Consider the following 25,169-nt stretch of genomic DNA (forward strand, 5'->3'; position numbering starts at 1 on the left):
TACTTCAATGTTCTCATCTGTAAAATAGGAATAATGAATAATACCTACCTCGTGGGGCATTACAAGGATTGAGTGAGTGAATAGCTGCAGAGAATTTAGAACATGGTCCCACCACCCACACCAAAAAAAAAAAAAAAAAAAAAAAAATAGAATATGGTCCCACCTAGGAAGGGAGCTGGGAAATGTAGTCCCTGGCTGGGCAACTACATCCCAGCAACACCTGTACAATGTACAAGGGTAGCATGAGTAGGTGGACTGGCAGCCATTGTTGCCATAGCTTTGAAGGAGGTTTCTGTTTATTATTGCAACATTTCCACCTGAAATGTTCATTCAGTAAAGTAACATAGAAGTAGTTACTTGGCCGTCTTTGCCTCTTGGAGTAATGAGAAAAAGATAGTACTTTAATTATCAGGAATACTTTTTGGAGGAGTGACTTCAGATCGTGTGGTCTCCCTGTAGGGATATTTGTGAGCTTTGTGAGTTGGCTCTTGGCTGACTACCGTATCACTCCCCAGACTCACCTATGGTGGTGGTAAACAGATTTATGCACATTGACTGCAGTTTATTCAGAAGGGAACATTAAGAATACATATATGAATATTAGATTCCAAATGAAAATTACTTGAATTTCATTGACTTCACGTGTCTTCATTTGAGATCTTTGGGGGAAAAGAAACAAAGAATTGGACTATTAGGAACTGATTTTCTTCAATGTAGAGAGGGACTGCCAAATAGCTTTTTTCTCAGTCATTTTTTTGGCTTGAATTATAGGCCTAATTACTTTAGCTCTCAATTTTGCCCATGTTGACACAGCTAAAACAGTAGGTGACTTAACTAAAACTGCAGAGGTTGAAAGAAACCAACCCTTCAGAGCCAAATTATAATTATCTGTACAGTGTTTTGTAGATTATAAAGCACTTTCATACACTTTTTATTGAGTTGATTCCACATTCTACCAAGTGGGATGAAGAATGCTTTGGGGGGAAATTCAGCAAGTTTTCAAGTCAATTTAGTAGGAAACTCACATTGTTTGTCATAGAACAATAAAGAGCTGTGCTGTCGTTAACTCAGCAGTTGCATTATGTTTTAATTCTGCTACTTAAGGCAGCGGTCCCCAACCATTTTGGCACTGGGGACCGGTTTCATGGAAGACAGTTTTTCCAGACTGTGGGTGGGGGTGTGTGGATGGCTCAGGCGGTAATGCAGGCGATGATGGGGAGCGGCAGAGGAAGCTTTGCTTGCTCGGCTGCTGTTCACCTCCTGCTGTGCGGCCCGGTTCCTAACAGGGTGAGGACCAGTACCAGGGGTTGGGGACCCCTGACTTAAAGCATTTAAAGCTTCCCTTTCATTTAACTGGCAGTTCACTACAGATACTCTTTTACCCCTAGTGTGGATACTAGTCCAAGATTTGTAAATCTGGTATCCTAGTTAGCAAACATGTATGCAGGTTAATCCCAATTGTTTAATAACAGAGAAATAAGAGTAACTCTCCCTTATTAACACAAAAGAAAGAAAGGCCTGGGTGAATAAAACCTTCAGATAATCTAAAATCCTTTTTTCAGTCACCATATTCTGTCATCCTATTACGTTTTTCTTTTTTTTTCTGAAAGTGCCAAAAAAGAAGTACTGGAAGATGGACTGAATATTCATTTCTTTTCCTGTCTCTTGTCCTTTTCTTTCATCTTCTCTTGGGTAAGATAATGAGATGGTCATAAGCAGGGCAGGAGGAAGAAGAAAGACATTTAATGAAAAGCCAAGACAAATCAGCCCCTGAATACCTGAGAAATAGCAGTGCTCCCACCTACTTTTAACTTCATGGGCTTGTCCCGTTATATCTTAGACATAGCAATAGGAGTTGGCAACTCAGGTGGGTACTCTGCAGTGTCTTCAGGAGATTCTTCACTTGATGGAAAAACTACTTCTGATACTCAATTATGGAAAAAATATCTTTCATGAGATATTTAAAGTCTTAATCCAAAATGGGAATATTTATATCTGTAAATGAATATTATTATTGGTTTAAAGTGAGTTCTCGTATGCTGGTTTATTTGTCAGAAATTAGCTTTTAGCATCAGAAGATGCATAATAGATATATAATAATTCCTCATTTATTGGAACAACTACAGTAAATTACACAATATAGTACTATATTTCGTTTTTTCTTAATTAGATTTAATAAGATTGTTTTTACTATAACAAGAAATCAATCACGAGAATACTTTTTCTAATATAACTAACCAGGTATTTTAACAGTTTATAACTAATGAGATAGAATACCCATATGTCTCATAGATTTACACTTTGCTCTTTGGGGGGTTCTTATCTAAGAAGCAACTTAAAACACATAAGGAAAGGATAATGCAGTTAAAGCCTAATTTATGAACTCCTTTAAGGTAAGGAATTATATTCTTAATTAACAAATCTACTACTATATTAATTTATAGCAAACCATCTGAAATGCATTGCTTTGAAATTTTCATTAGAGACAGTGTTCATTAGAGACAGAATGAAGTATAAGTTGGGCATTAGAGACAGAATGTTCATTAGAGACAGAATGAAGTATAAGTTGGCCATAACTTGAGCATCGTCCAAGGGAATGCAATGACTTATTCACCAAAGAGCTCCATTTACCTGGAGTTCATTCACAGGGATCCCAGAGGCATAGCCACGGCGTTTCATAAATAATACATCTTTTCATTCTTTTTTCTTAGCCCTAAATTTTCCATCTCTAAAATGCCAAAAGACTCCCTTATGAACAAATAGGGATATGGTTAGAAGGTTGTCCACGTTCTTTGAGAACTTGAGATGTTAAATAATGAAGGACAAAGGGCTGTGTCTCAGTCTCGTTCATCTTGGGGGATGAGTATTTTTCATAGTCTATGAGGTCCCTAGAGGAGAAAAACAGTAACCTAAAAGATGCACAGTCACAGTTGCATGATTTAGCATCATGTTAGCTAAGGAATCAGCCAGCAGCAAAGATTTCCTGTTAGTGTACTTTTTTTTTCTTTATCTTGGAGAAGGAGAGGAAGGAATTAGACTGCCATGGAACTTAATTTGGAAGGGTGTAAATTGTTATGTTCACCTTCTTTTGCTTCTTTGGTAGCACTCAAATTACCTAATAAAGTGCTGAGCACATTGAAGGCAGTTAAATGTACTTGTTGGTAAGTTGAACAATGGGATTGGCATATAATAAGCACATTTGTAAATGAAAGTGACTAAGGAGTCAAAAAAAATCTATGAGGGATAACAACTCATGCAGATTTAAAATCATCTCAGGATCATTCTAAAAGATGTGGAAACAGCAGGTTGATTCACACAGTTTGGTTTTTTAAAAGTCAATTATATGATACAAAAGCCAACAGATTTTTTAAATGTTCTGTAGACAAAACATTAGTTGATTGACTAAAAATTTTATTTTTCCAGAATTTGTGTGTCCTCAGCCTCCATATATAAAAAGTAATTTTGGTGCTGTTGTCTTCAAATGTTCTATTTGTTCAGATTTTATGAATTTTTTTTAGTCTATGTATTCTCAGAAGTAATTACAAAAGGCAATAGCAATAAATAATGAGTAGCATACTCCAGTCTAAAATAAAATGGTTCTTCAGCAATTTAAATGTAGACATTTCTTCTTACTGTGTTTCTTGTTGTCTCATACTTCTAAAAAAAAGCACAGGGCTTCCCTGGTGACGCAGTGGTTAAGAATCTGCCTGCTCCAACCCAACCATTTTGCAAATAATGGACCAAAATATCAGTTGGAGAATGAGAATGTAAATGGGTTGTCTTGCATCAGGCTATTATAGAAATAATTCAAAATACAGATTCTGTTGATGATGGAGGACTTAGATATAGGAAGGAATTCATGTCAGTACACAATTCTTTTTTTTTTTTTTTTTTTTTGCGGTACGCGGGCCTCTCACTGCTGTGGCCTCTCCCGCTGCGGAGCACAGGGTCCGGACACAGGCCCAGCGGCCATGGCTCACGGGCCCAGCCGCTCCGCGGCATGTGGGATCTTCCCGGACCGGGGCACGAACCCGTGTCCCCTGCATCGGCAGGCGGACTCTCAACCGCTGCACCACCAGGGAAGCCCACTACACAATTCTTAAGTAAAATATTTAAGACTGCAAACCTTTCGGGAAGTAAATCTGATTTGAAATTTTAAAGTGTCTATTTTCATTTCTGAATACCTGTGGTTGAGCTAATCACTATTAATTTCCATGAATTTCTAGCTTATGAAAATAGATATGTATATACATACATACATACATAAAGCTTGACCATAGCATTGAGGTTTTAGATGATAAATTCTGGGAGAGAACCATAGAAATGAGTAGAGCTCTGAAACCATTGAACTGGCCTTAATGCAAACTTGATACATTTCCAGATCCCAACCATCTAAATAAAAGGAAATCATGCATTAATCGTTGAAATCCCAAGTTCTGTGTTGTTTTTGGCTTTTGGTTTGTTTATTTGTTCTATTGTGTTCCCCATATGTGGCATACACTACACCAGATGATCTTTTTCTTAAGACTCAGACTTTCCCGTGGCTTTGCTTATTCTGTGTTCTCTGCCTGGGGAGGGTGGGACTTCTGTCTCCTTCTGTTGCCATCCTATCCATCCACCTAAACATCAACTCCTCTGGGACGCTCCTTGGTGTCCCACAAGTCAGAAAGGACTGCTTTGTTCTCTGCCTTCCCACACACATTGTCCTTCCTGTATCTTCAGGTCATTACCTTTCATCACAGCTGTAGCCAATGTACTGTAAAGTCCTGGAGGGCAGCAGACTATGTCTTACCTTGGTATCATGAGACCTGCTTATTGACTCTGTCCTTTGCAGATGGGATTTCAGTGACCACATGATGAGTCAAAATGGATCTTTTTCCCCCTCAAGCCAGCTAAGAGGTGCCTACACCTTTGATGTTGGCGGGGATTGTTTAGACTGTTGTGTGATAAAGCCAAAGAGAAATAATCCTTTTTATTTTAATTCTGTTTATGTTTAATCTTAATGCAAACAAATTCTGCATGGCCTATCTTATAAGACTGCATTTCAGAGTTCTACTTTCTCAGCTTCTTGCACAATGTGACAGGTTCTGCAAGGAGCAGGGCTTGCTTCTTCAGGATTCCCAGCAGAGTTCTCATCAATTATTCTGGAATTCTAGCAGCAAAACACTCATTGCTGGGGAAAGTGTCCATGAAAATTTTTTCATTTATCATGAGGTTTAGTGGTGAATCTTTTCATATTCATGTTCATATTGTAGAGCCTCAGAAATGCTATGTATTGATACTGACTTTATTCAGGTGCCAAATCAAAAAGCATCTTTCCTAAAGTGCATATGTTAATAGTGTCTTGAAAAACACCCTAGTGGAGATTGCAGTGCAGAATGGCATGACTTCATGTAAAAGACCTTCCGGCTATTACTGTTTCCATTTAACATTTGCTAAATACCCTACAGAGAACTTCCATTCTTTTTAGTAATTGTCTGCATCAGCTCAGGTGGCTATAACAAAATACCATAAAATGGGAGGCTTATAAACAACAGAAATTTATTCCTCACCATTCTGGAGCCTGGAAGTCTAAGACCAGGATGACCCGTCTGGTGAGGGCCCTCTTCTGGGTTGCAGGCTTCTTGCTGTGTCCTCACATGGTGGAGAGCAGAGAGCAGCAAACTCTCTCGTGACTCTTATAAGGGCACTGATACCATTCCTGAGAGCTCCACTCTCATGACCTCATTTAATCCCAATTATTTCCCCAAAGCTCTACTTCCTCATACCATCACATGGAGCGGTAGGATTTTAACATATGAATTTGGGGGGACACAGTCTATAACAGTAATGAATACTTAAAAAATAAGCAGGATAACATCATGATCAAGAGCAATGGCTTTAGAGTCCAACTATCTACGTTCAAATTCTTCTTCAGTTATTTATAGGGTAACCAATTTGTCTTGGTTTGTCCAAGACACTCCCAGTTTTAGCACTGTAAGTCCTACATCCTGGATAACGCCTTGGGCAAGCTAAGATGATTATGACCGTAGAAATTTGATGCCTTGTTCACGTCATGTACTTTCTCTAATTCTCAGTTTTCCCATCTGTAAAATGGGGATAACTATAGTGCCTTCCTCACAGGATTGTTAAAGAGCTTAAAAGAGTTAATGTATGTATAGCTATTAGCACAGTGCTTAGCGCATAGGAAAGTTAAATAAATCCAGCTATTGTCATCCTAGCTAGTATAATTTTTTTAAACAATGAGTCACACAGAATTAAATAAAAGGAGGGGAAGAGAACCATGTTAATATGTTAGTGACAAAGCTCAAGGCCCTGAAACAGTCATTTCATGGATGAGACTCCCCTGCCGTCATCTCTGAGCCATTGACAGAATAGAAGCTGGGGCGGGGGATGGGGGTGAGTCTGTGTAGCCCTCTAAACACAGTCCAGGGCCCTGTAGCCTATGGGCAAGGATGACAAAAATAGACCAGGTCAATAGCCATGATGCATCCACCATTCTGAGGTAGAGCCACACTTCAGTAAACCTCTAGTGGTCCAGCCCTTGTGAGGACAAGACAGATGATCTAAATCCTGATTTTAATCATTGGACCATGACCACATTTTTGGAAGAGCTGTCTTAAAAGATACAGTTGCTTTGAGGTCCTGTTTTTGTGTTGCCAAAGAAAAGGGAATTTTTCAAACATTTGGTGAGTCCTTTGTAAACTTAGTCATTCAGTAAGAGTTATCGAACTCTTATTAAGTGCTAAGTACTGTGCTAGAGATACAGAGACAGTAGGAACATTCTTGCCTTCAGGTATCTCCCAGTCTAGTGTGACTATAAGTTAAGGTAGACAGCCATGCAATAAGGTTTATAACTGGCTGGTTAACTGATGTATGTGGCTTTTCACATATAAGTGACAACTGTGGCACATTCAGAGAGATCAGGTACCCCAGTAATGGACCTATCCCAGGGCTTTTTTTTTTTTTTTTAAGCTGTATGCGGGCCTCTCACTGTTGTGGCCTCTCCCGTTGCGGAGCACAGGCTCCGGATGCGCAGGCTCAGCGGCCATGGCTCACGGGCCCAGCCGCTCCGCGGCATGTGGGATCTTCCTGGACGAGGGCACGAACCCGTGTCCCCTGAATCGGCAGGCAGACTCTCAACCACCGTGCCACCAGGGAAGCCCTATCCCAGGGCTTTCATACTGGTGTATAATATTTGCACTCTGGCCCATGGGCAGGAGTAAGAACAAAGCAGTTGAAACAGAGAGAGGAAAAAGTCAAGGATTCCATTATGTTTCACCAAAAGAAAACAAAAAATTGCATATTGCCTCCTCTCATCCTTTAGGTCTCAGCTTGAATGTCACCCCCTAAGAGTGTCTTGAGCATCTTTTCTAAAATAACCCAGCTCTCTCCACTGATAAACTTTTATTTTTTTTTCTTATCCAGTTGTTGGTTTCCTTCAGAGCACTTATTTTAACTGTTAGTTATTTTACTTGTTTGCTGTAATAATTAGGGTGTAGGCTAAGCTTCTGTAACAAAAAGATACAAAAACAGAGTGGCTCAAACAAGTTAGAAGTTTATTTCTCTCTTATTTGACAGTCCAGAGGCAGGTGAATGGTCAGGTGAGGGTCTGCCCCAGGGCTCCTGCTTCCTTCTGTCTTCTTGCCCATTTTCTGTGAGTACTGCCTTCATCTGCATTGTTAAAGCTTGCTCAAAGAGACCTTGTTTATAGACTAAGTCATGGGAAGGGCAAAGAAAGTGGAGGCCAACCAGCTTCGTTTTGAAGGATGTGATCTAGAGGCACATACCTCACTTCTGTTCACATCCTGGTAATGCGTCCACACCTAGAGGGAAGTTGGGAAGTGTATAGTCTTTAGCTGGGTGGCCATATACTAAAATTCCTTGAGGGGGGTCTATTGCTAAAGGGAAGAGGGACAAGTTAAACATTGGGCGACAATGAGCAGTTCTTGCTATGCCTGCATAGTTGTGTTTTTGTTTGTTTGTTGCTTGTTGTTTGTTGTTTAGTTCTGTCCTCTATGGGGCCAGGGACTATATATCTGTCTTATTCACTGTTATTTCCTCAGAAACTGGAATAAGTGCCTAGCATATAGTAGGCACTCACTATATTTGGATGAATGAAGTTAAACAACTGAACACTGAAAAATATAATTTGCTATATCATAATTGGGTTTGGCTTGTCTTCATAATTCTCTTGGTACTACTAAACAGTTACTTTAGAATGTTCATGTAGTTATTGATTGGCATCATCTAACATGGTGACTGGCAGGCACATAACAAGTATTCAACAAATGCTGTTTCCTTCCATTTCTTTTAGTTAGGAAGAAAAGATTCGTATATAGGATATAAATATATGTTAAGAAATAATATTGAAACAATTAATCTTGACATTCAGAGAAGAAATATGAAACATTAAAGAATCAAAGAATTTACCTTAAAGGATAGCATTTTCAAAAATCAGTTCTCTCGGGGATCATCTGACAAACAATGACCAACAGCCAACAAGCAATTGGATAGCTCTGGTTTAACTGTTGCTTTCTTCTCAAAATATAAGTGCATCTTATTGGTGTCTGACTTACCAACTTCCAGATAACTAAAAAATATGTTGAATAATGTACGTGAGTTTGGAGCAAAAATAATAAAAACAAAGGTAGAAGAGCAGATATATATTGACTCTGGCCTGTTCCTACACAGTTAGGAAAGGGAAAGCTTGATCCTGTATTTTCTTTCCAATTGCTTTTTTCAAGAAACATTTATTTTGAAAACCACTTTGTGTTAAGGGACAGATTAAAACTTCAGCTAATTGTTACCCAAATTTTCTAAAAAAATAATACTTAAATGTGATTGACTTTTGTTTGTGGCCCAATCTGTTAATTCAGTCCTTAAATAGAACAAGTACAATTCTTAGGAGTCATGATTAGAGGGCTTTAAACAACACATGTGGGAGATAATGTCCTGCAGATTAGTTTTAGGAGTTTATAAAAAAAAAACATGAAAATTTAATGCTTATATTGAATTATTTACGTAGTAATTGGTTGCTGGTTCCTCTTCCAGGACACATTTGGTTTTGGCTTCTGCTCTCATTTTATGAAATCTTATAGAATGAAGAAATGCAGTATCCTCTGCAAGCTTTTATTTATTTATGGTTTTATCCAGACTATTTAAACTGTTCATATACTAGCTTGTTTAGGGAGTCTATTTTTTTGCCCTCAAACATGACAGATTCATTTCAGACTACTTAAAAAAGATGCCTGTGAGATGGTGTCCAAAATTTAGATGAGATTTGTAGAAATTCATATAACTCTCTGAATACATTTGACTGAACATCAGAGCATCAAAGCTTCTGTCCTTGGAAATTTATTACCTATACTTTGGCCTATACAAATCCTCCACATCCTTCAAGATTGAGCTCAAAACCCTTCACTTCTGTGAAACTTCCTGAGCCAGGCACTTCTGTATTAAAGAACTTTCTTCTGAACCCACCTTCTCTGGTCTCTTTGAGAGCTGTGCTCTCTGGAGCCTAGAACTCCAGGATATATATATATATAATTTTTAAAAATAAATTTATTTATTTATTTTTGCATTGGGTCTTCGTTGCTGCGTGCAGGCTTTCTCTAGTTGCAGCAAGCAGAGGCCACTCTTTGTTTTGGTGCACGGGCTTCTCATTGCTGTGGCTTTCCTTGTTGCAGAGCGCGGGCTCTAGGCATGTGGGCTTCAGTAGTTGTGGCTCGCAGGCTCAGTAGTTGTGGCGCACGGGCTTAGTTGCTCCGTGGCATGTGGAATCTTCCCGGACTAGGGATTGAACCCATGTCCCCTGCATTGGCAGGTGGATTCTTAACCACTGAGCCACCAGGAAAGTCCCCAGGCTATATTTAAAAGTAAGTCCTGGTGAATGTTCACTACTTTTTCATGGCATCTGCTGAAACCACTCTTTTTCTTAGCCTCTGTGTACTTACGTATTAAAAAAAAAATGTTATAGTGATCATGTAATATTGCTTTTATAATTAAAAAAAGATTACAAATTAATTTGACATGACTCCCAAACCTGTATGCTGCCATTGTGGGAGCTATTATTGGACTAATTGCTCTAAAACAATCACTGGATCCTTGTTTCCCACCATCTCTATTGAAACCCTCACACTGGCTTCATAATCCCAGCCACCCCTTCTAGCCTGACTTCCCACTGCTTCCCAAGGTCTCCTGTTGGAGTTGGGATTCTTTCCTACTCATTACTTCATCTTTACCTTTGCTATTATTTTCTGCTCCCAAAATAACTTTGTACTGCTTCCCTCTGCCTCTCTAAAGCATATGTATTTTCAGATCCCCAGTGCAAGTCTCATTTTCCTCACAATAGCAATCTTTCTCCAAATTCCCCAAAACACAATGCATTTTTATTGATCATCATTCAGGTAGCTTATACTAGAACAGTGCGATATTTTAGTTATCCCCTTCAAATATGCAGTTGATTGAAATTTTGCATTGATGGCAGAAATTATGTGTTTTGAATTTATTGCTTATTATTTATTGTTCTTTTTCTTTTTGGAGATAAAAGGAAGGAAAATGGGAAGAAAAGGAATCTTGATGTAGTTTCCTGACTGAGCACTCAAGCCACTTGGATCAATACTCCCAAACTCTGGCACATCAATGGCTGAGTTATTGTTTTGCTTTAAACACGACCTCGGCCCATAGATCAGATAGCTCAGAGAAGCAAAATGAATGCTGTTGTTGATAAAGGGCATTAATCTTTCTTTTCTTTCTCCTTGATTAGTATAGCTACTTCTGGGCTCCATTTTCTGTACACCTTAATAGAATAAATTTTCTACATATATTTGGATTGTGACTGCATGTGATTGTTTGTATGTGTGTGTTAAAGTCAAGTGGTTTGCCTTTGAGCCTACCAAGTGATGCATCCTGAATTCCAGTTTTATGTTAATTTGTCCCCACATGTCATTCACCTGTTTCTACTCTTACAACCTGCATTCCACATGAGCTTATGTTTAAAATTAGGAATGCTCAAAATCCCAAATTAAATTTCAAATATTCTAGAACATAGGAGCTAGATTTTGAAAACTTGAGGAAGAAGGTGTACTGTATAAATGCAGAATGGTAGCTAATGTTAATCATGCTATTGATCCTTTCAGGTCCAACCACAAAAAGGGTCCTCCTGCCCAGTGTGGCTCACACCAATAGAACAAGACTGAGTTCTTCGTTTAGGAAGGAAAGGAAAGCTTTATTCTTTAATAAAGAATGGAGAGGTGAGAGCTCCCATTTCAGAGCACATGCTCTCCGCAGCAGCCTGTGGGCAGGGCTGCTTTATAGGGATCTCATCAGAGGGCAGGGGGAGTCGGCGGAGTTTTCCCCTGGGGCGGTTGCAGTGTCTCTGCTCACAGCCTGCTGCTGTGGCCATCTTTTTTTTTTTTTTTTTTTTTTTAACATCTTTATTGGGGTATAATTGCTTTACAATGGTGTGTTAGTTTCTGCTTTATAACAAAGTGAATCAGTCATACATAAACAAATGTTCCCATATGTCTTCCCTCTTGCGTCTCCCTCACTCCCACCCTCCCTATCCCACCCCTGCAGGCTGTCACAAAGCACCAAGCCAATATCCCTGTGCCATGCGGCTGCTTCCCACTAGCTATCTACCTTACTACGTTTGTTAGTGTGTATATGTCCATGACTCTCTCTCGCCCTGTCACAGCTCACCCTTCCCCCTCCCCATAACCTCAAGTCCATTCTCTAGGAGGTCTGCGTCTTTATTCCTGCCTTACCCCTAGGTTCTTCATGACATTTTTTTTTCTTAAATTCCGTATATATATGTTAGCATACGGTATTTGTCTTTTTCTTTCTGACTTACTTCACTCTGTATGACAGACTCTAGGTCTATCCACCTCATTACAAATAGCTCAATTTCGTTTCTTTTTATGGCTGAGTAATATTCCATTGTATATATGTGCCACATCTTCTTTATCCATTCATCCAATGATGGGCACTTAGGTTGTTTCCATCTCCGGGCTATTGTAAATAGAGCTGCAATGAACATTTTGGTACATGACTCTTTTTGAATTTTGGTTTTCTCAGGGTATATGCCCAGTAGTGGGATTGCTGGGTCATATGGTAGTTCTATTTGTAGTTTTTTAAGGAACCTCCATACTGTTCTCCATAGTGGCTGAACCAATTCACATTCCCACCAGCAGTGCAAGCGTGTTCCCTTTTCTCCACACCCTCTCCAGCATTTATTGTTTCTAGATTTTTTGATGATGACCATTCTGACTGGTGTGAGATGATATCTCATTGTAGTTTTGATTTGCATTTCTCTAATGATTAATGATGTTGAGCATTCTTTCATGTGTTTGTTGGCAGTCTGTATATCTTCTTTGGAGAAATGTCTATTTAGGTCTTCTGCCCATTTTTGGATTGGGTTGTTTGTTTTTTTTGTTATTGAACTGCATGAGCTGCTTGTAAATTTTGGAGATTAATCCTTTGTCGGTTGCTTCATTTGCAAATATTTTCTCCCATTCTGAGGGTTGTCTTTTGGTCTTGTTTATGGTTTCCTTTGCTGTGCGAAAGCTTTGAAGTTTCATTAGGTCCCATTTGTTTATTTTTGGTTTTATTTCCATTACTCTAGGAGGTGGGTCAGAAAGGATCTTGCTGTGATTTATGTCATAGAGTGTTCTGCCTATGTTTTCCTCTAAGAGTTTGATAGTTTCTGGCCTTACGGCCATCTTTAATTGAGTGTCATGGGCAGCACTTCTGCACGGGACCCACCTACCTGAGGTGTCAGCACAGCCCTGTCTTGCTAGGACCTCTGATCTGAAGGGCCAGGTGCTAGGCCTCTGCCTGAGGCAACCTATGAGCAAACGAAACTAGACTAAGCACAAAGGAAAAGAAAAGAAAAAAAAAAAAAAGGTTAGACTTTATTACCCAGATTCTATTTTTATTTCCTGGGAATTGTTAATGGGCTTGCTGGTGACAAAACCATTCAGTCTCCTTTAATCCTCACAGCAGTTCTGAGAATAGTGCTAATAGCATCTGTTTTGGAGCCAGATTGCCCTAAATCCGAGATCTGAGTCTGTCTGTTCTGGCTGTGTTCCTCAGTCAGTTCCTTAACCTCTCTAAGCTTCCATTTCTTTATCAATAAGTATGGGTGTAGTTTTAAAAAAAAGCCCTCAGATTGTTTAAGCTTGAAATGAGATAATCCATTTTAGTTGTTGTTATCTTCCTTTTGCAAGTGTGGAAACAGATTTCCTGAGAATTTAATGACTTATTAAAGGTAAGTAACTTGATGGAGATGGAAGGCCAGGTCCTCTAAAGCTTGGGACTTTTCTGTCACAGAATGCCACACTCAAAGCACCCTCACACAACAAACCACAGCATGTCCTAGCACTCCATACTGTGTGCCCTGTCATGTCAGGCCACAATACAACACAGCACACACCATGTCACACCACACCACAGCATGCTGTAACATACTTTATACCATGTCATGCCACGTGACATGTCATCTTTCTAACAGAATTATCCCTCAGTCATCCTCCTTTGTCCTTCCTTATGTGCCTCCCAAATCGTATCACTTTACATAACATTGTTTTAGATTCCAGGGATCTGTGTTCAATTCCCAATGCAGGCACAAAATCCAAGATTTTCAGCAGAGGATGCATGTCTCAGGCACTGGTCTGTATCTGCCAGATGAAGGACATCTTTTTTTTTTTTTTTGGTCAAGACACAGCATGGGCTGATGGCAGCCCTGCAAGGGTTGCCTTATGCTGTGTGGACATAGATTTCCCTTTATAAAACACATTCTAATGAGACGCGCTAACTCTAGCTTTATCTTGATCTTGTGGATTATTCCAGAGTGAGGTAAATTCCTTTTCTAGGGTCTTCTTCAATCTGTTCTAAATGATAGATGCAGGTCATAGGCAGTTACAAAAAATATTTGCATCTGACTTTAATGTCTTTCAAACTTATGAGATATACCCAGTGCTGTGGCTAAAAGTGCAATTTGAAATTATACAGTTTTTAAAAAAATTTATATACCCACATGTTTTAGTTGGACATAAATGCAACATGAACTAAGTACAGGGCCAAAAATATAAAGGTTTGTGAATAAAAATAGGAAGTTTAAGTCAAGGGAATCAAAACTGGGAGGGGAAATTGTCTCACTGTCCATCTCTGGCCTCATCAGGTTGTAGTCAGGTCCAGGTCAGATTGTAGAGGGACAGTGACAAACTATAGTGTATCCCCTGGTTGTAACCAGTATGATGAGTATGGAAACATATTCATTGATTTATCCCATAAGTATTTACCAAATAAAACCTATATGCCAGCAAGCGTGCTTAGTATGAGGGAAACAGTGAGGTACAAGGTACAGTTCATGTCTCTTAGGAGCTCCCAGTGTGAGGAAAACAAATCATGTGAAAGAGAAAATGAAGAAGGCTCTAGCCTGAGCCATGAGAACCTAAGAGAGGACACAGGTTAATAAGAGGATCATAATAAGAGGACCTTCCTCCTCTTATTATGATCCTCCAACATCACTGCCACCCCCCAGCATTCACTGCCACAAGCAGCGAGGGACACCCAAACTTCCAGTTACAAACAATGACTTCACAGTGGATTTTTGTGACACCCGATTTCTAAGCCTACATATATATGGGAATGTCCTCCACTTTGCATATGGTGAGTGTTCAACAAATCTTTTTGATTGAATTAATACATGATTAATGGTAAAGCTTATAATAAAAGTTCTTGGATGTGACTCAATCATATGGTAATATGGAGATAATCATCCATTCAGTGATTACTGAGTACATACTGTGTGCAAAGCACAGTGCTAGGAACTCAAAGATATGAAGAAGTAGAAGACATGGTTCTCAACCAGTATAGGAAAAGAGATAACTGGTGACAAAGGCAGAGAAGCTGGTGGACCCCAAACAAATGGTCGTGCCTCAGAGTTGGAGATGAGGGAGAAAGCAGTGAGGAGTGGGGTGTTAGGAGGAGGCTGCTTAGAGGAGGTGTGGCATCACCAGAGGCTTTATTTGGACTTAGGGAGGAGTGAAGGGGCCTTTCAGTTGAGGAAAAGGACCTGCACAGAGGCATAGAAGTTGAAAATCTCATGTTTGTGCGTGAACAGGTTTGTTTCTTGAGCAGGCTCAGAAATAAAACCATAAAGGCAGACTGGGGTCTCATTGATGATGATCCTGAATTCTAAGCCAAAGGATGGGCAAAGATGCTCACCAAAAGCTTTGGAACAGAGAAGTGAAGCGGTGAAAGTGGTGTTTTAGGGAGATGAATGTGTCAGCTGTGTGCAAGGTGGCACAAAGAAGAGGCAAAGCTGGAACCCTTAGAACACTGAGGAAACTATCACATTAATTCAAGTAGAAGGTGATAAGGGTCCAGCTGGGGAAGTAGCCATGGATGGGAAGTAAGGAAGAAAGGTCATGTAAGAAGGTTTCTGAGGATCAGCTAGATGATTCTCTGTCGGGGGAGGGAGTGAAAGAACCATTGAAGTGTAAACAGAAACATAGTACGTATTTTTTTTGCTACTATCAATATATACATAGCATTAATGAAACGACCAAGAACAATTATTTTTCTCTCTGGAAATTAGAGAGCAAAATTCTTCAACAAATAATAAAAAGATTGGGATAGCTTTTTTTGTTGTTCCAAAGGTAATTCTTTGCATGGTGAAGGTAACTTAGAGCTTTTTCTGTATTGAAAACATAAAGAGTAGAATATATCTAAATTAAGTGGGTGGATTAGTTGGTTGCATAACTCTGTGAATAAACAAAAAGTGCTGAATTGCATGCTTTAGGAGTGAATTTTATGGTTTGTGAATTATAAATCAGTAAAGCTTTTATTAAAAAAAAAGCAATGGGAAGTCTAGGTAGGGTTGTAAGGAACTTTTCTTAAGATCTAAGTAAATTATAAATAAATATTTACCCCCTCCTCCCCCCAAATTTTCCCCACCCAAGAAGGCTGCAGAATCAACTTTCCATCTTTGAACACAGGCAAAAGAAGTCCGCACACTTCGACGCTCACCAGAGCTTGGGCTGACTTTGCGTCGCAGCACTTGGCAGCTTTGTGCTTTCCGAGACCCTGCTGAGAACTGTCAGAGAAACTTAGACAGTGGTTTGCTGCTGGGCCAGGTTTTTCCCTCTAACAGAATTTTCTGCTAAAGTGAAAACTCCACAAGCAATGCAAGCCCTGGCTCTTCATAGTGGGGGAAAAACCCAAAACTTGCTGAATCATTTTTTATTAAACATTAATTTTACAATCCCGACAGCTAAATCTGTTATTCTGGCAGGCGAGCTTTAAATAAGGCAGTGAGTTGGGGAAAGAAAGAGTACTTACTCATATTCTTAAACCCCGAGCATGTCATCAGCATTGGCTTCAAGTCTTTTGCTAGGGAATGCAGGCTCATCTTTTCCTTTTTACTCAATTAACTAATCACATAGATAAATTTTTAAAGAATGAATGTACCTTAATTTCTCAGTGCCCATTTGTCATGTTAAATAACAGGTACTTAATTTTAGAAGAGAATGTTTTCTAAGTGACACAGAGGCTCCTGGAGCCTCCCTGGCATATCCATCCCTCATAGATGGCTCTGTTGTCAAATGTGTCACAGCCTCCATACCGTGGGCCTGCTGATTTCTTAGCATTTAGAAAAGATGAGTGGGAGTTTCAGGGGAAAAGCCTCACTGCCTAACCTCTGTGCAGGCTACTACAATCCATCACATAGGCAGTCTAAGGGCAAATGATTCTGAGAAAAGTGAATGCAGATTCACTTCGGGTCAGTGTTTCTGGCCTTTAATTCTTGAATTTTAACATGCATCTCTCACCCTACTCCTACTGTCATTCCAGTTTTTTATATGCTCCCCCCCTTTAAAAAATATTTCTCAAATTAATGGAACTATTGTCCCCTATACCTGTTAGTGTTGACTCTATTCAAACAATAATTGGTGTTTTGTTTTTATTTTTAATCCAGATGTTTATCTAATGGAGCACATCTACCTCTGTGCTCAGAAAACCTTTTCATATAATCATTCTTTCTTTCTGGCATTCTCAATGTTTCCATTTCAGTGCAGCGAGAGGGTCTTTACTGAGTTACAGAAGTATCATCTTAAACCATAGACCCCTTATCTCCAGCCTGAGGAGTCAGAATGAACTCCAACCACAGGGGAGAAACCTCATCTGTGGGCACCAAACACTCGCCTTCCTTTTCTATTGTCTTGGTAAATTTCAACATATCATACCCAAGTCAGTCATCACCACGTTCATGACAGGATCCATCAGTTGTATCACTAGAAAGTACTTAACACCCAACCACCTGCTCATGGAGCTGTGCAGAGAACCCTGGCCTTGCACTCTTGGGACTTCAGCATCTACAGCAGACCCCAGAGGGCAGTGTGAGTGTGGACTGGCTATATTTAACTCCTCTGGCCCAAACGACCCTGATCACATGTCACTAGATAGGATAAAGTACCAAATGGACAGATGGTATATATTGTAAATGCTGGTGTCCTCCCTGCAAAATAGAGATAATCATAAAATCCACAGCTCTCATTTACTGAGTGTGTGTACTCTGTGCCAGGAGTAGAGCTAAGTGCATAATCCCATTTAATCCCTATAACAGCCAAATAAGATGGGAACTATTATTGCCCCCATTTTAAAACTGAATAAACGAGTCTCAGAGAGGCTACCTTGCCCAGAGTCTCACAACTGATAGTAGAGCCAGAATACAAACCTAAGCTGTAGGCTAGCAATCCAATGAGCTTGATTTGGTAAGGATAAATCAGAGTCAAGAATGAGGATTGTAGGATTGAAACTTTCCTCGAGAAAAGTCAAACTGTCTTCAGCTAGTCATCATTCCTTAGTATTGCCAAAGAAATTAAAAAAATAAAATACCCACCATTTAGGAGACTGCTGAATTTGTCTAGCTCATGATTAGCATTTCTGATCTAGGACATCGGTGAATACAAAAGCCTGATTTTATCAGCACATGTGATTTAATGGCAATAGTTTTAGCTTATTTTCATTCTTCTTCCACTTAGCTTTCGACTAGAAATAGTGACCTATGGCTTCTTCAGCTTTTATTATAAGTACTTTCCTAAAAAGTTACTTGTAAAATGAAAATTTGAAAATCAATCCCATTTTAAATTTGCTGTGCTGTCCTGTCCAGCCACCTCCCGAGAGGGCACATGTGAGTCCACACATTGACTCTCATTGTACATCTGCCTCCACATGAATCAGGTTTCTAGATGGCCAAGGCAATAGCCAGAGAGAATGAGGAAATCAGATGTTCCCAGGAATCCTTGCTTATATAAAGAAAGTAGTAATTTCTAGTCTAGACAAGGAAAGCCCTTTTATTTAGTGGATTTGTATCTAACAATGTAACAATATTGGTTCCTGCCTGGGGCATCTGGCTTATGCTGTCTGCTCAGTCTCCACAGCTGCCAGCTCTGCAAGAAGCGCTGACAAGGATTAATTGGCTTTCCTGAGCCTTGAGGCTCAGTTCTGCTTCCCATTTCCAGTGATCCCACAGGACTCTGCTCTCATATAATTTACTGTCTGCAAGGACTTCCTATTTTCAAGAGTTGTATCTAACAGGCCCTATGTAATGTATACACATTTTCAAATTCAATAACTTCGAACCTTGAGAATCTTTCAGGATATTTAACTCAATTTAAGAAATGGGACATGACCACATTTAGAGTATTTAGATTATTCGTTGCTTTTATGAGGGTTCTTACATGGTGCCATTTAAAATGTGTGATTTACACAAACGGCTTTGTTCCTCTTCCTCTACTTGGTAGTATTTGTAGAGTGTGACAAAGGAGTCCTTCCAATTTTATGCTGGGTTTTCTGAGCAAGATGAAGCTAGTAAGATGAGGATTTCAGGGGTGGGAGTTCTTCCCAATAACTGATTCTATTTATAGTCTCTCAAGTAATACAGATGTAATCTAGAGTCTGTTCCCTCACTTATTGCCATATATTTGGCAAGCTCTGTGGCATCACCTCAGGGAAAATTATATTGATTCCATTGTACAGACAAAGAAGAAGTAAAGGAAGCTGTGTCCCACTATGGTGGCAGCCAATTGGTATAAAAATCACAGAGAGTTGGAAGAGACTTCTGCTGTTGTCCCATCCAACTTTCTACCAAATGCTGGTTCCTGCCTAGACAGATTCTGGGCCTCTCTCTCTCTGCCTGCCCACTGGGATCATAACAGTCTTGTTCCTGAGATTCAGCTCTATCCCATTGTTGGATAACTTGAATTCTGGATAGTTCTTTCACATAATAGATTAAAAACATCCTCTTTGTAACTTGCATCAATTAGTTTGTTCTGCATAGAATGCCTACTCATTGATTGATTGGTCCATTCATTCATTTATTCATTTTGTATTGGGTGCCTACTATGTACAATATAGTGTGCAAGACATGAACCTCAGACTCCAGGAACTGACAGGTTGGCAGGAGATGACGTAGACATATAGAAGTCGTGTGTCACGCATGTGACACAAGCAATATAATTAAGTGCTACAGGATAGGGGAGGGAGAAAAATAGGAAGGGGTCAGGTCTTGACAGGGTGGTCAGCAAATTCATCTTGGAGTGGGTAGCATTTAAAGCTGTTTTTCTTTAATGGCTTGAGGTTAAAGGTGGAGATTTGGATGTGGAGATTGTAAGGATTAAGTGTTGGAGAAGTGATGGGTAGTTTTTATTAACCAGAGCTGAGAGTTTGAATTGGAGAGTGAAAGGGCTAGAAAGGCTGGTAGAGTGAGTGTGACATTGTGAAGGACTTTCTGTGCCTGGAGTAGAGGGTAAGTGAGAGGAGTAGTGGAGACAGGGCTGTGGCCAGCTGGCATTCACATCATTCATGTCTCTCAAATGCTAGGCTGCAGAGTTCAAGGATTATCCAGTGAGGCAAGGCAGGGCCCTGGGGCCAGTTGCTGAATAGGTGACAGTTGTGTTTAGTGTGATAACTGGTGGCAGGAGACAGTGGGCTGCAGGACTATAAGGGTCAGGAGTCCTGTGGTGACCCCTGCAATAGAAACATTGACTGAAAGTTGAATGATAATGACTGTGACACAACCCTGGAAACTATCTACTGTGTCTTCCCCAGGAGAGCATCCCCTCCCCCACTCCCCAGACTATTTATATCCAGTGGCAAACCCCTCCTTACTTTCTGGTGAACCATTACTTATTAACATGTGGAAGTGGTTCCAGGTAATTGTGGTAGAGAATCCCAGGATCCAAATGTCTGTAGTGAAATATCTCTGCATTGATTTCCCTGCCTCCAGTGAGGTCTACATGTAGGCTAAGCCCGTATAATGAAAGAAGCTTTAAATATCCTTTAGGATAATGGTGTCTGTGCACACATGGATTTAAATTGAATAGTTTTTCTTTGGTGGTCTATGTATGGTAGACAGTAAGACCCATCATTACTACTATTCCTTTTGTTATTGAGTTTGTTTTTGTTTTTGTCTAACTTGAGAAGCGGGACTGCCATATACAAAGGAAGTATAACTAGAAGACTAGCTGAAATGTTCAGATTTAAACTGGCCTGTTGCTCACAAAATTAGGCTACTTGCTGAATAAAGTGAATGTCACTAGCAATTTAGGGGTATGTTCCAACCTGTCTTCTCACACATTGTGTTATTTATGCTTTATTCTAAACTTCAAAATTACCTTCTTTAATTTTGCAAATATTTATTGAGTACCTACCATGTGCCTGGCCCTGTTCTAGGTTTTGGGCTACATTAATGAACAAAATAGTCAAAGATTCCTGCCCTCGTGGAACATACCTAGCAAGTCGGGGGGAGGCAATCATTAAATAAGTAATGAATAAATAAGTTAATTATATGGTATACTAGAAGGAGATAAGTGCTACAGGAAAAAGAAAAAGTAGAGAAAAGTAGGAAGGGACAGAGTTGCTTGGGAGTGTAGGGTGAGTTATAGTTTGAGATAGAGTGGTCAGGGTTGCCTTCCTTAAGAAGGTGACATTTGAGGAAGACTTGGTGGTGAGTGAATTAGGTATGCAGGTAAAATGCAGGTATCTGGATGAAGAGAATTCCTAGGAAAGAAGGAAGCTCCTGCAATGGTGCTAAGCCTGAAGAGTGCTAGAAGTGGAGGCTCTGTGCTTTTCCATTCCCCTTAGACTAACAGTAGCTCATGTAACCAAGGAGAAAGCTAGGAAAAGAAAATAACTAAGTTTATTTGTAATAAAACTGATTCAAAATTACTTTAAAAAAAAAACACTTCACAGACTGATTTAAGGAGGTACAAAGGACACTAGGCGAGGTTTTCTGACTTCTAGACTGCTTGGGTCTGAATCCTGACTCAGCCACTTCCTGCCTGTGCGATCTTTGGTGTGTCATTCAGCCCTTCTGTTCCTCAGTTTCCTCATCTGTCAAATGAGGCTAATTATAGTACCTATCTTCTAGGATTGCTTTGATGATTAAATGAGTCAATAAAAAGCTTGGTACTCTGACACGTAGCAAGATTCAAATATTAGCTATTAATATTATTATGTTACTGTTACTACCTTTGTTACTTACGAGTTGGTGCCCTAATCTGGAATATTCTTTGAGTGTGTCTTAAGGGCTGAGTGTGTGTGTATGTGTGATCTCTTGAGAATGTGGGGCTTAATTTAAATAATTAGTTTTAAAGAATTAGGTAAAATCCTGCTGCTTAGCACATGATACGGCCTCAATGAATGTTAGTTTTCTTCCCTTCTGGCAGTATTTTACAGCACAGAAAAATAATAAAGGGTTTCCTTCTTCTGCTTGCTATTAATGAATATTTTGGCTCGTTTACGAATAAAGTGAAGGCCTGGTGAAAGCATTCTATAGACGCAAACTTGGAAACTTACTTTGCTCTTAGAAACCCACCAAGAAATTCCCAGTGGGTCATTTTGAATATCATTGGAAGGCAAAGGGTGGGTAGTGGTGGGGAATTGAAAAGAAAAACAAAATGAGGGGAAAACTGAAGAAAGAGGGAAGCACTCCATTAAGGTGATACCACTTTGGGATGAGGCCACCAGAAAACTGGGAGTTCCTTTCTCTGAGAACCTTTAACAAGAGAAGGGATGGCATCAATCCAGGTAGGGCAGGAGTCCCTGAATGAAAGGGCTGGACCAGAGAGCCTTCTCCCAGCTTGTTGAGTCTCCAAGAGCAACCATTCTCCCTAGTGGACTAGCCTATTGTTGTATTTACACACCTGAATTTGCCTATATTTCCACCTCTGTTTAAAGAGTCCTTAATACTTTAGATACAAAGAAGGCTTCTATTGAATAATACCAAGTAAGAATCAGTCACTGTATATTGAAGTATCCGATGTTGAAAATCAACTTTCTAGTCGTCCGGGGTCTGTCTCCAACATCTCTGGGTGTGGCAGCTTATGTGGTCTGCTGCCAGAAAAATACCAGTGCTTGGGGCTATCAGGGAGACAAGGCAAAGCAACATGAGAGTGGTCCAAAGGAACTCTGAGGTCTTGAGGAGAAAGGATGCTGTGTCTGCACGGGCCAGGGTGGGTGGTGGGTTAGGCTGGAGCGAGAACTGGTGCCAGGCGCCCCCTCACTGTCTGCTGCCGTTTTGATTCACAGGTGCAGCAGATGTTTCCAGGGCCATGGATCATACCTTTTCAACAGCAGCAAAAGATGGGGAAGGAGTGTGTTACACGTCTCTGATTTCTGACATCTGTTACCCACCTCGGGAGGATTCTACATATTTCACTGGAATTCTTCAGAAGGAAAACAGCCACATCACCACTTCAGAGAGCCCTGAGGAGTTGCATACCCCCGGACCCTCCTTACCAGATGTGCCTGGGACGGAGCCTCGTGGCTTATTTAGTTCTGATTCTGGAATAGAAATGACTCCTGCAGAGTCCACTGAAGTGAACAAGATCTTAGCAGACCCCCTGGACCAGATGAAAGCAGAAGCCTATAAATACATTGACATAACTAGGCCAGAGGAGGTGAAATATCAGGAGCAACGTCACCCCAAGTTGGAAGAGAAAGACTTGGACTTTAAGAATAAGGACACTGACATCTCAGCAAAATCCGAAGAGGCCCGTGAAGCAGAGAAACCATCTCCTGTGGAGGGAAAAATCCTCAAGGACCATTTATTTGAAGAATCAACGTTTGAACCATATGTAGCCGATATCTCTGAAGCACAGCACAGTGCTCCTCTGATCACTGCCCCTGTCAAAATCACGCTGACTGAGATCGAGCCTTCTGTTGAAACTGCTACCCCAGAGAAGACCCCCGAGAAGCAAGATATCTGCCTGAAACCAAGTCCTGACACAGTCCCCACAGTCACCGTCTCAGAGCCTGAAGATGACAGCCCAGGATCTGTCACTCCTCCGTCTTCTGGAACAGGTAAGGCAACGGGTGTTCCCTGCCTTGGGAAAACCCAGCATATGGAAAGCTGAACATTAAGGAGTGAAGATTTGCATTCAAAATACTTAAATCTCAATTTAACTGATTTAATTAACATATAACTTTTTCAGTCTTGTGCCCATTATGCAAAGGTTGACATCCGGGATTTTTTAGAGTCCTGTCAGATTTGCTTTGTAAAATATTTCTTTCTTCATTTGAGGGGAGAGGTAAAGATGACACGCTGGGGACATTAAAATCCTCCTGTGGCTTTACTCTTCAGAGCAGAGAAGGAGATGCTGCCAGCTTCTAGGTTAGCTCTCCTCCCTGACCTCTGGGCATCGTGGAGAGTACCTTGACTGTTCTTCCCAGACCAGGTGGGCCACCTTGGACAGAGCATTTAACATTCCTGGCCCCAACTCCAAGTCTGAGCAATGAAGGGGGGTAGGGTAGAGGTTAGAGTCTTTTTTTTGTGGGGGGGAATGGGCAGTGACAGTAAACCTAAACAAAGGGTACTCCTCCCCTCCCCCTTCAATCTCAGCACATCATTTTCATCTTTTTAGTTTATTGAAGTTCTGCATAAAATTTTATTTTTAAACTAAAGATCCTATTTGGTTAGAATAAAAAAAGTTCAGAATTCACTAGCCTATGATGTTTTTCAACCTGAGCCTTCTACTCTGACTCAAGGCAGGGTGTTGTTAAACCACATTGAAACCCCTCTCAAACACAAAGGGGACCTCCCATACCCTAATGAAAGGCCAGCTACCACTGGTAGCTAGAGCTTCCCCATCCCACCCTGTGCCACCATCCTGGGTAGTAGAAGTTGAGCCTTTTTATCTCCATCGCTCTCAAACGCTCATGAGGCATCAGGATGAAGAGGATAATGAGAGATCCTTGAATCGTCCCCTGCCTCCAGTGGCTGGAATTCTGACCCCACCCAAAAGAAATTTACAAACCTTTTTGATTTACAAAAAGCAATTTTCCAAAGAATAGATATCGGTATATGTATAACTGAATCACTTTGCTGTACACCTGAAACTAACACAACACTGCTAACTACACTCCAATATAAAATAAAACGTTTAAAAAAAAAGCAATTTTCAGCACCTCAGGTAAAAGAGCTTCTACTGAACTCTTAAAACAGATCTAAACCCTTACAATTAGGAGTGACTGCTCTAAATCCCGATGATGCAGTAAGTCCAAGTGTTAGAACAGAGGGGATTTAATGGAAGTCCTTCCTGTCTTATTTCCCTAAAGATTTTAGCATCAATTCCTCTCCTCCCCAGCCTTACCTCAGACTCATTCAGCTGTAAACTCACTGCACCAAGTTCCTGATTTTCAAATTCATTCATTCACTCAACACACACTTTTCTTTTGGTCAGGCACTCGAATAGGCACTGGTGATGCTGGAGTTGAAAAGCAAACAAAAAGCAGTCCCTGCCTTCCAGTGAGACAGATGACCAGGGAAATAGTCACACTCCAGTGTGACTTATCCCAACTGACAGCAGGAGGTAGGGACATATCTGAGTCTCAAAGCCTCCTTGTGGTTTTTCTGGCAATGCATGTAAAACCCTTCGATTATCCCATGACATAAAGATACTGACACTCTGAAGATATAAACTACATTATAAGCTGTGTTTACAGAGCTCCAGGGTTGTCTGGTGGTCATTACAGAAGAACTTTGGCCAGTCTTCAGGAAGAGTGAAATGACCCCATAAGTTTTGGTCCATTTATTATATGATACATGCCTCATGAGAAAATTGCAGTTTACAAAGCTGATGGTAAGGACTTGATACAGGATT

General features: G+C 40.3%; 1 protein-coding gene across 1 annotated transcript in view; it reads left to right on the forward strand.

Moving 5' to 3' along the window:
• Positions 1 to 25,169, forward strand: part of RTN1 (reticulon 1) — a 239,495-nt gene that overhangs the window by 85,041 nt on the left and 129,285 nt on the right. The window contains exon 2 of the mRNA XM_060004462.1: positions 22,597 to 23,370. Coding sequence (XP_059860445.1) covers positions 22,597 to 23,370 — 774 coding nt within the window. The remainder of the gene's footprint in view (positions 1 to 22,596; positions 23,371 to 25,169) is intronic.

This window comes from Delphinus delphis, chromosome 2 (assembly GCF_949987515.2).
Source record: "Delphinus delphis chromosome 2, mDelDel1.2, whole genome shotgun sequence".
Lineage (NCBI taxonomy): Eukaryota > Metazoa > Chordata > Mammalia > Artiodactyla > Delphinidae > Delphinus > Delphinus delphis.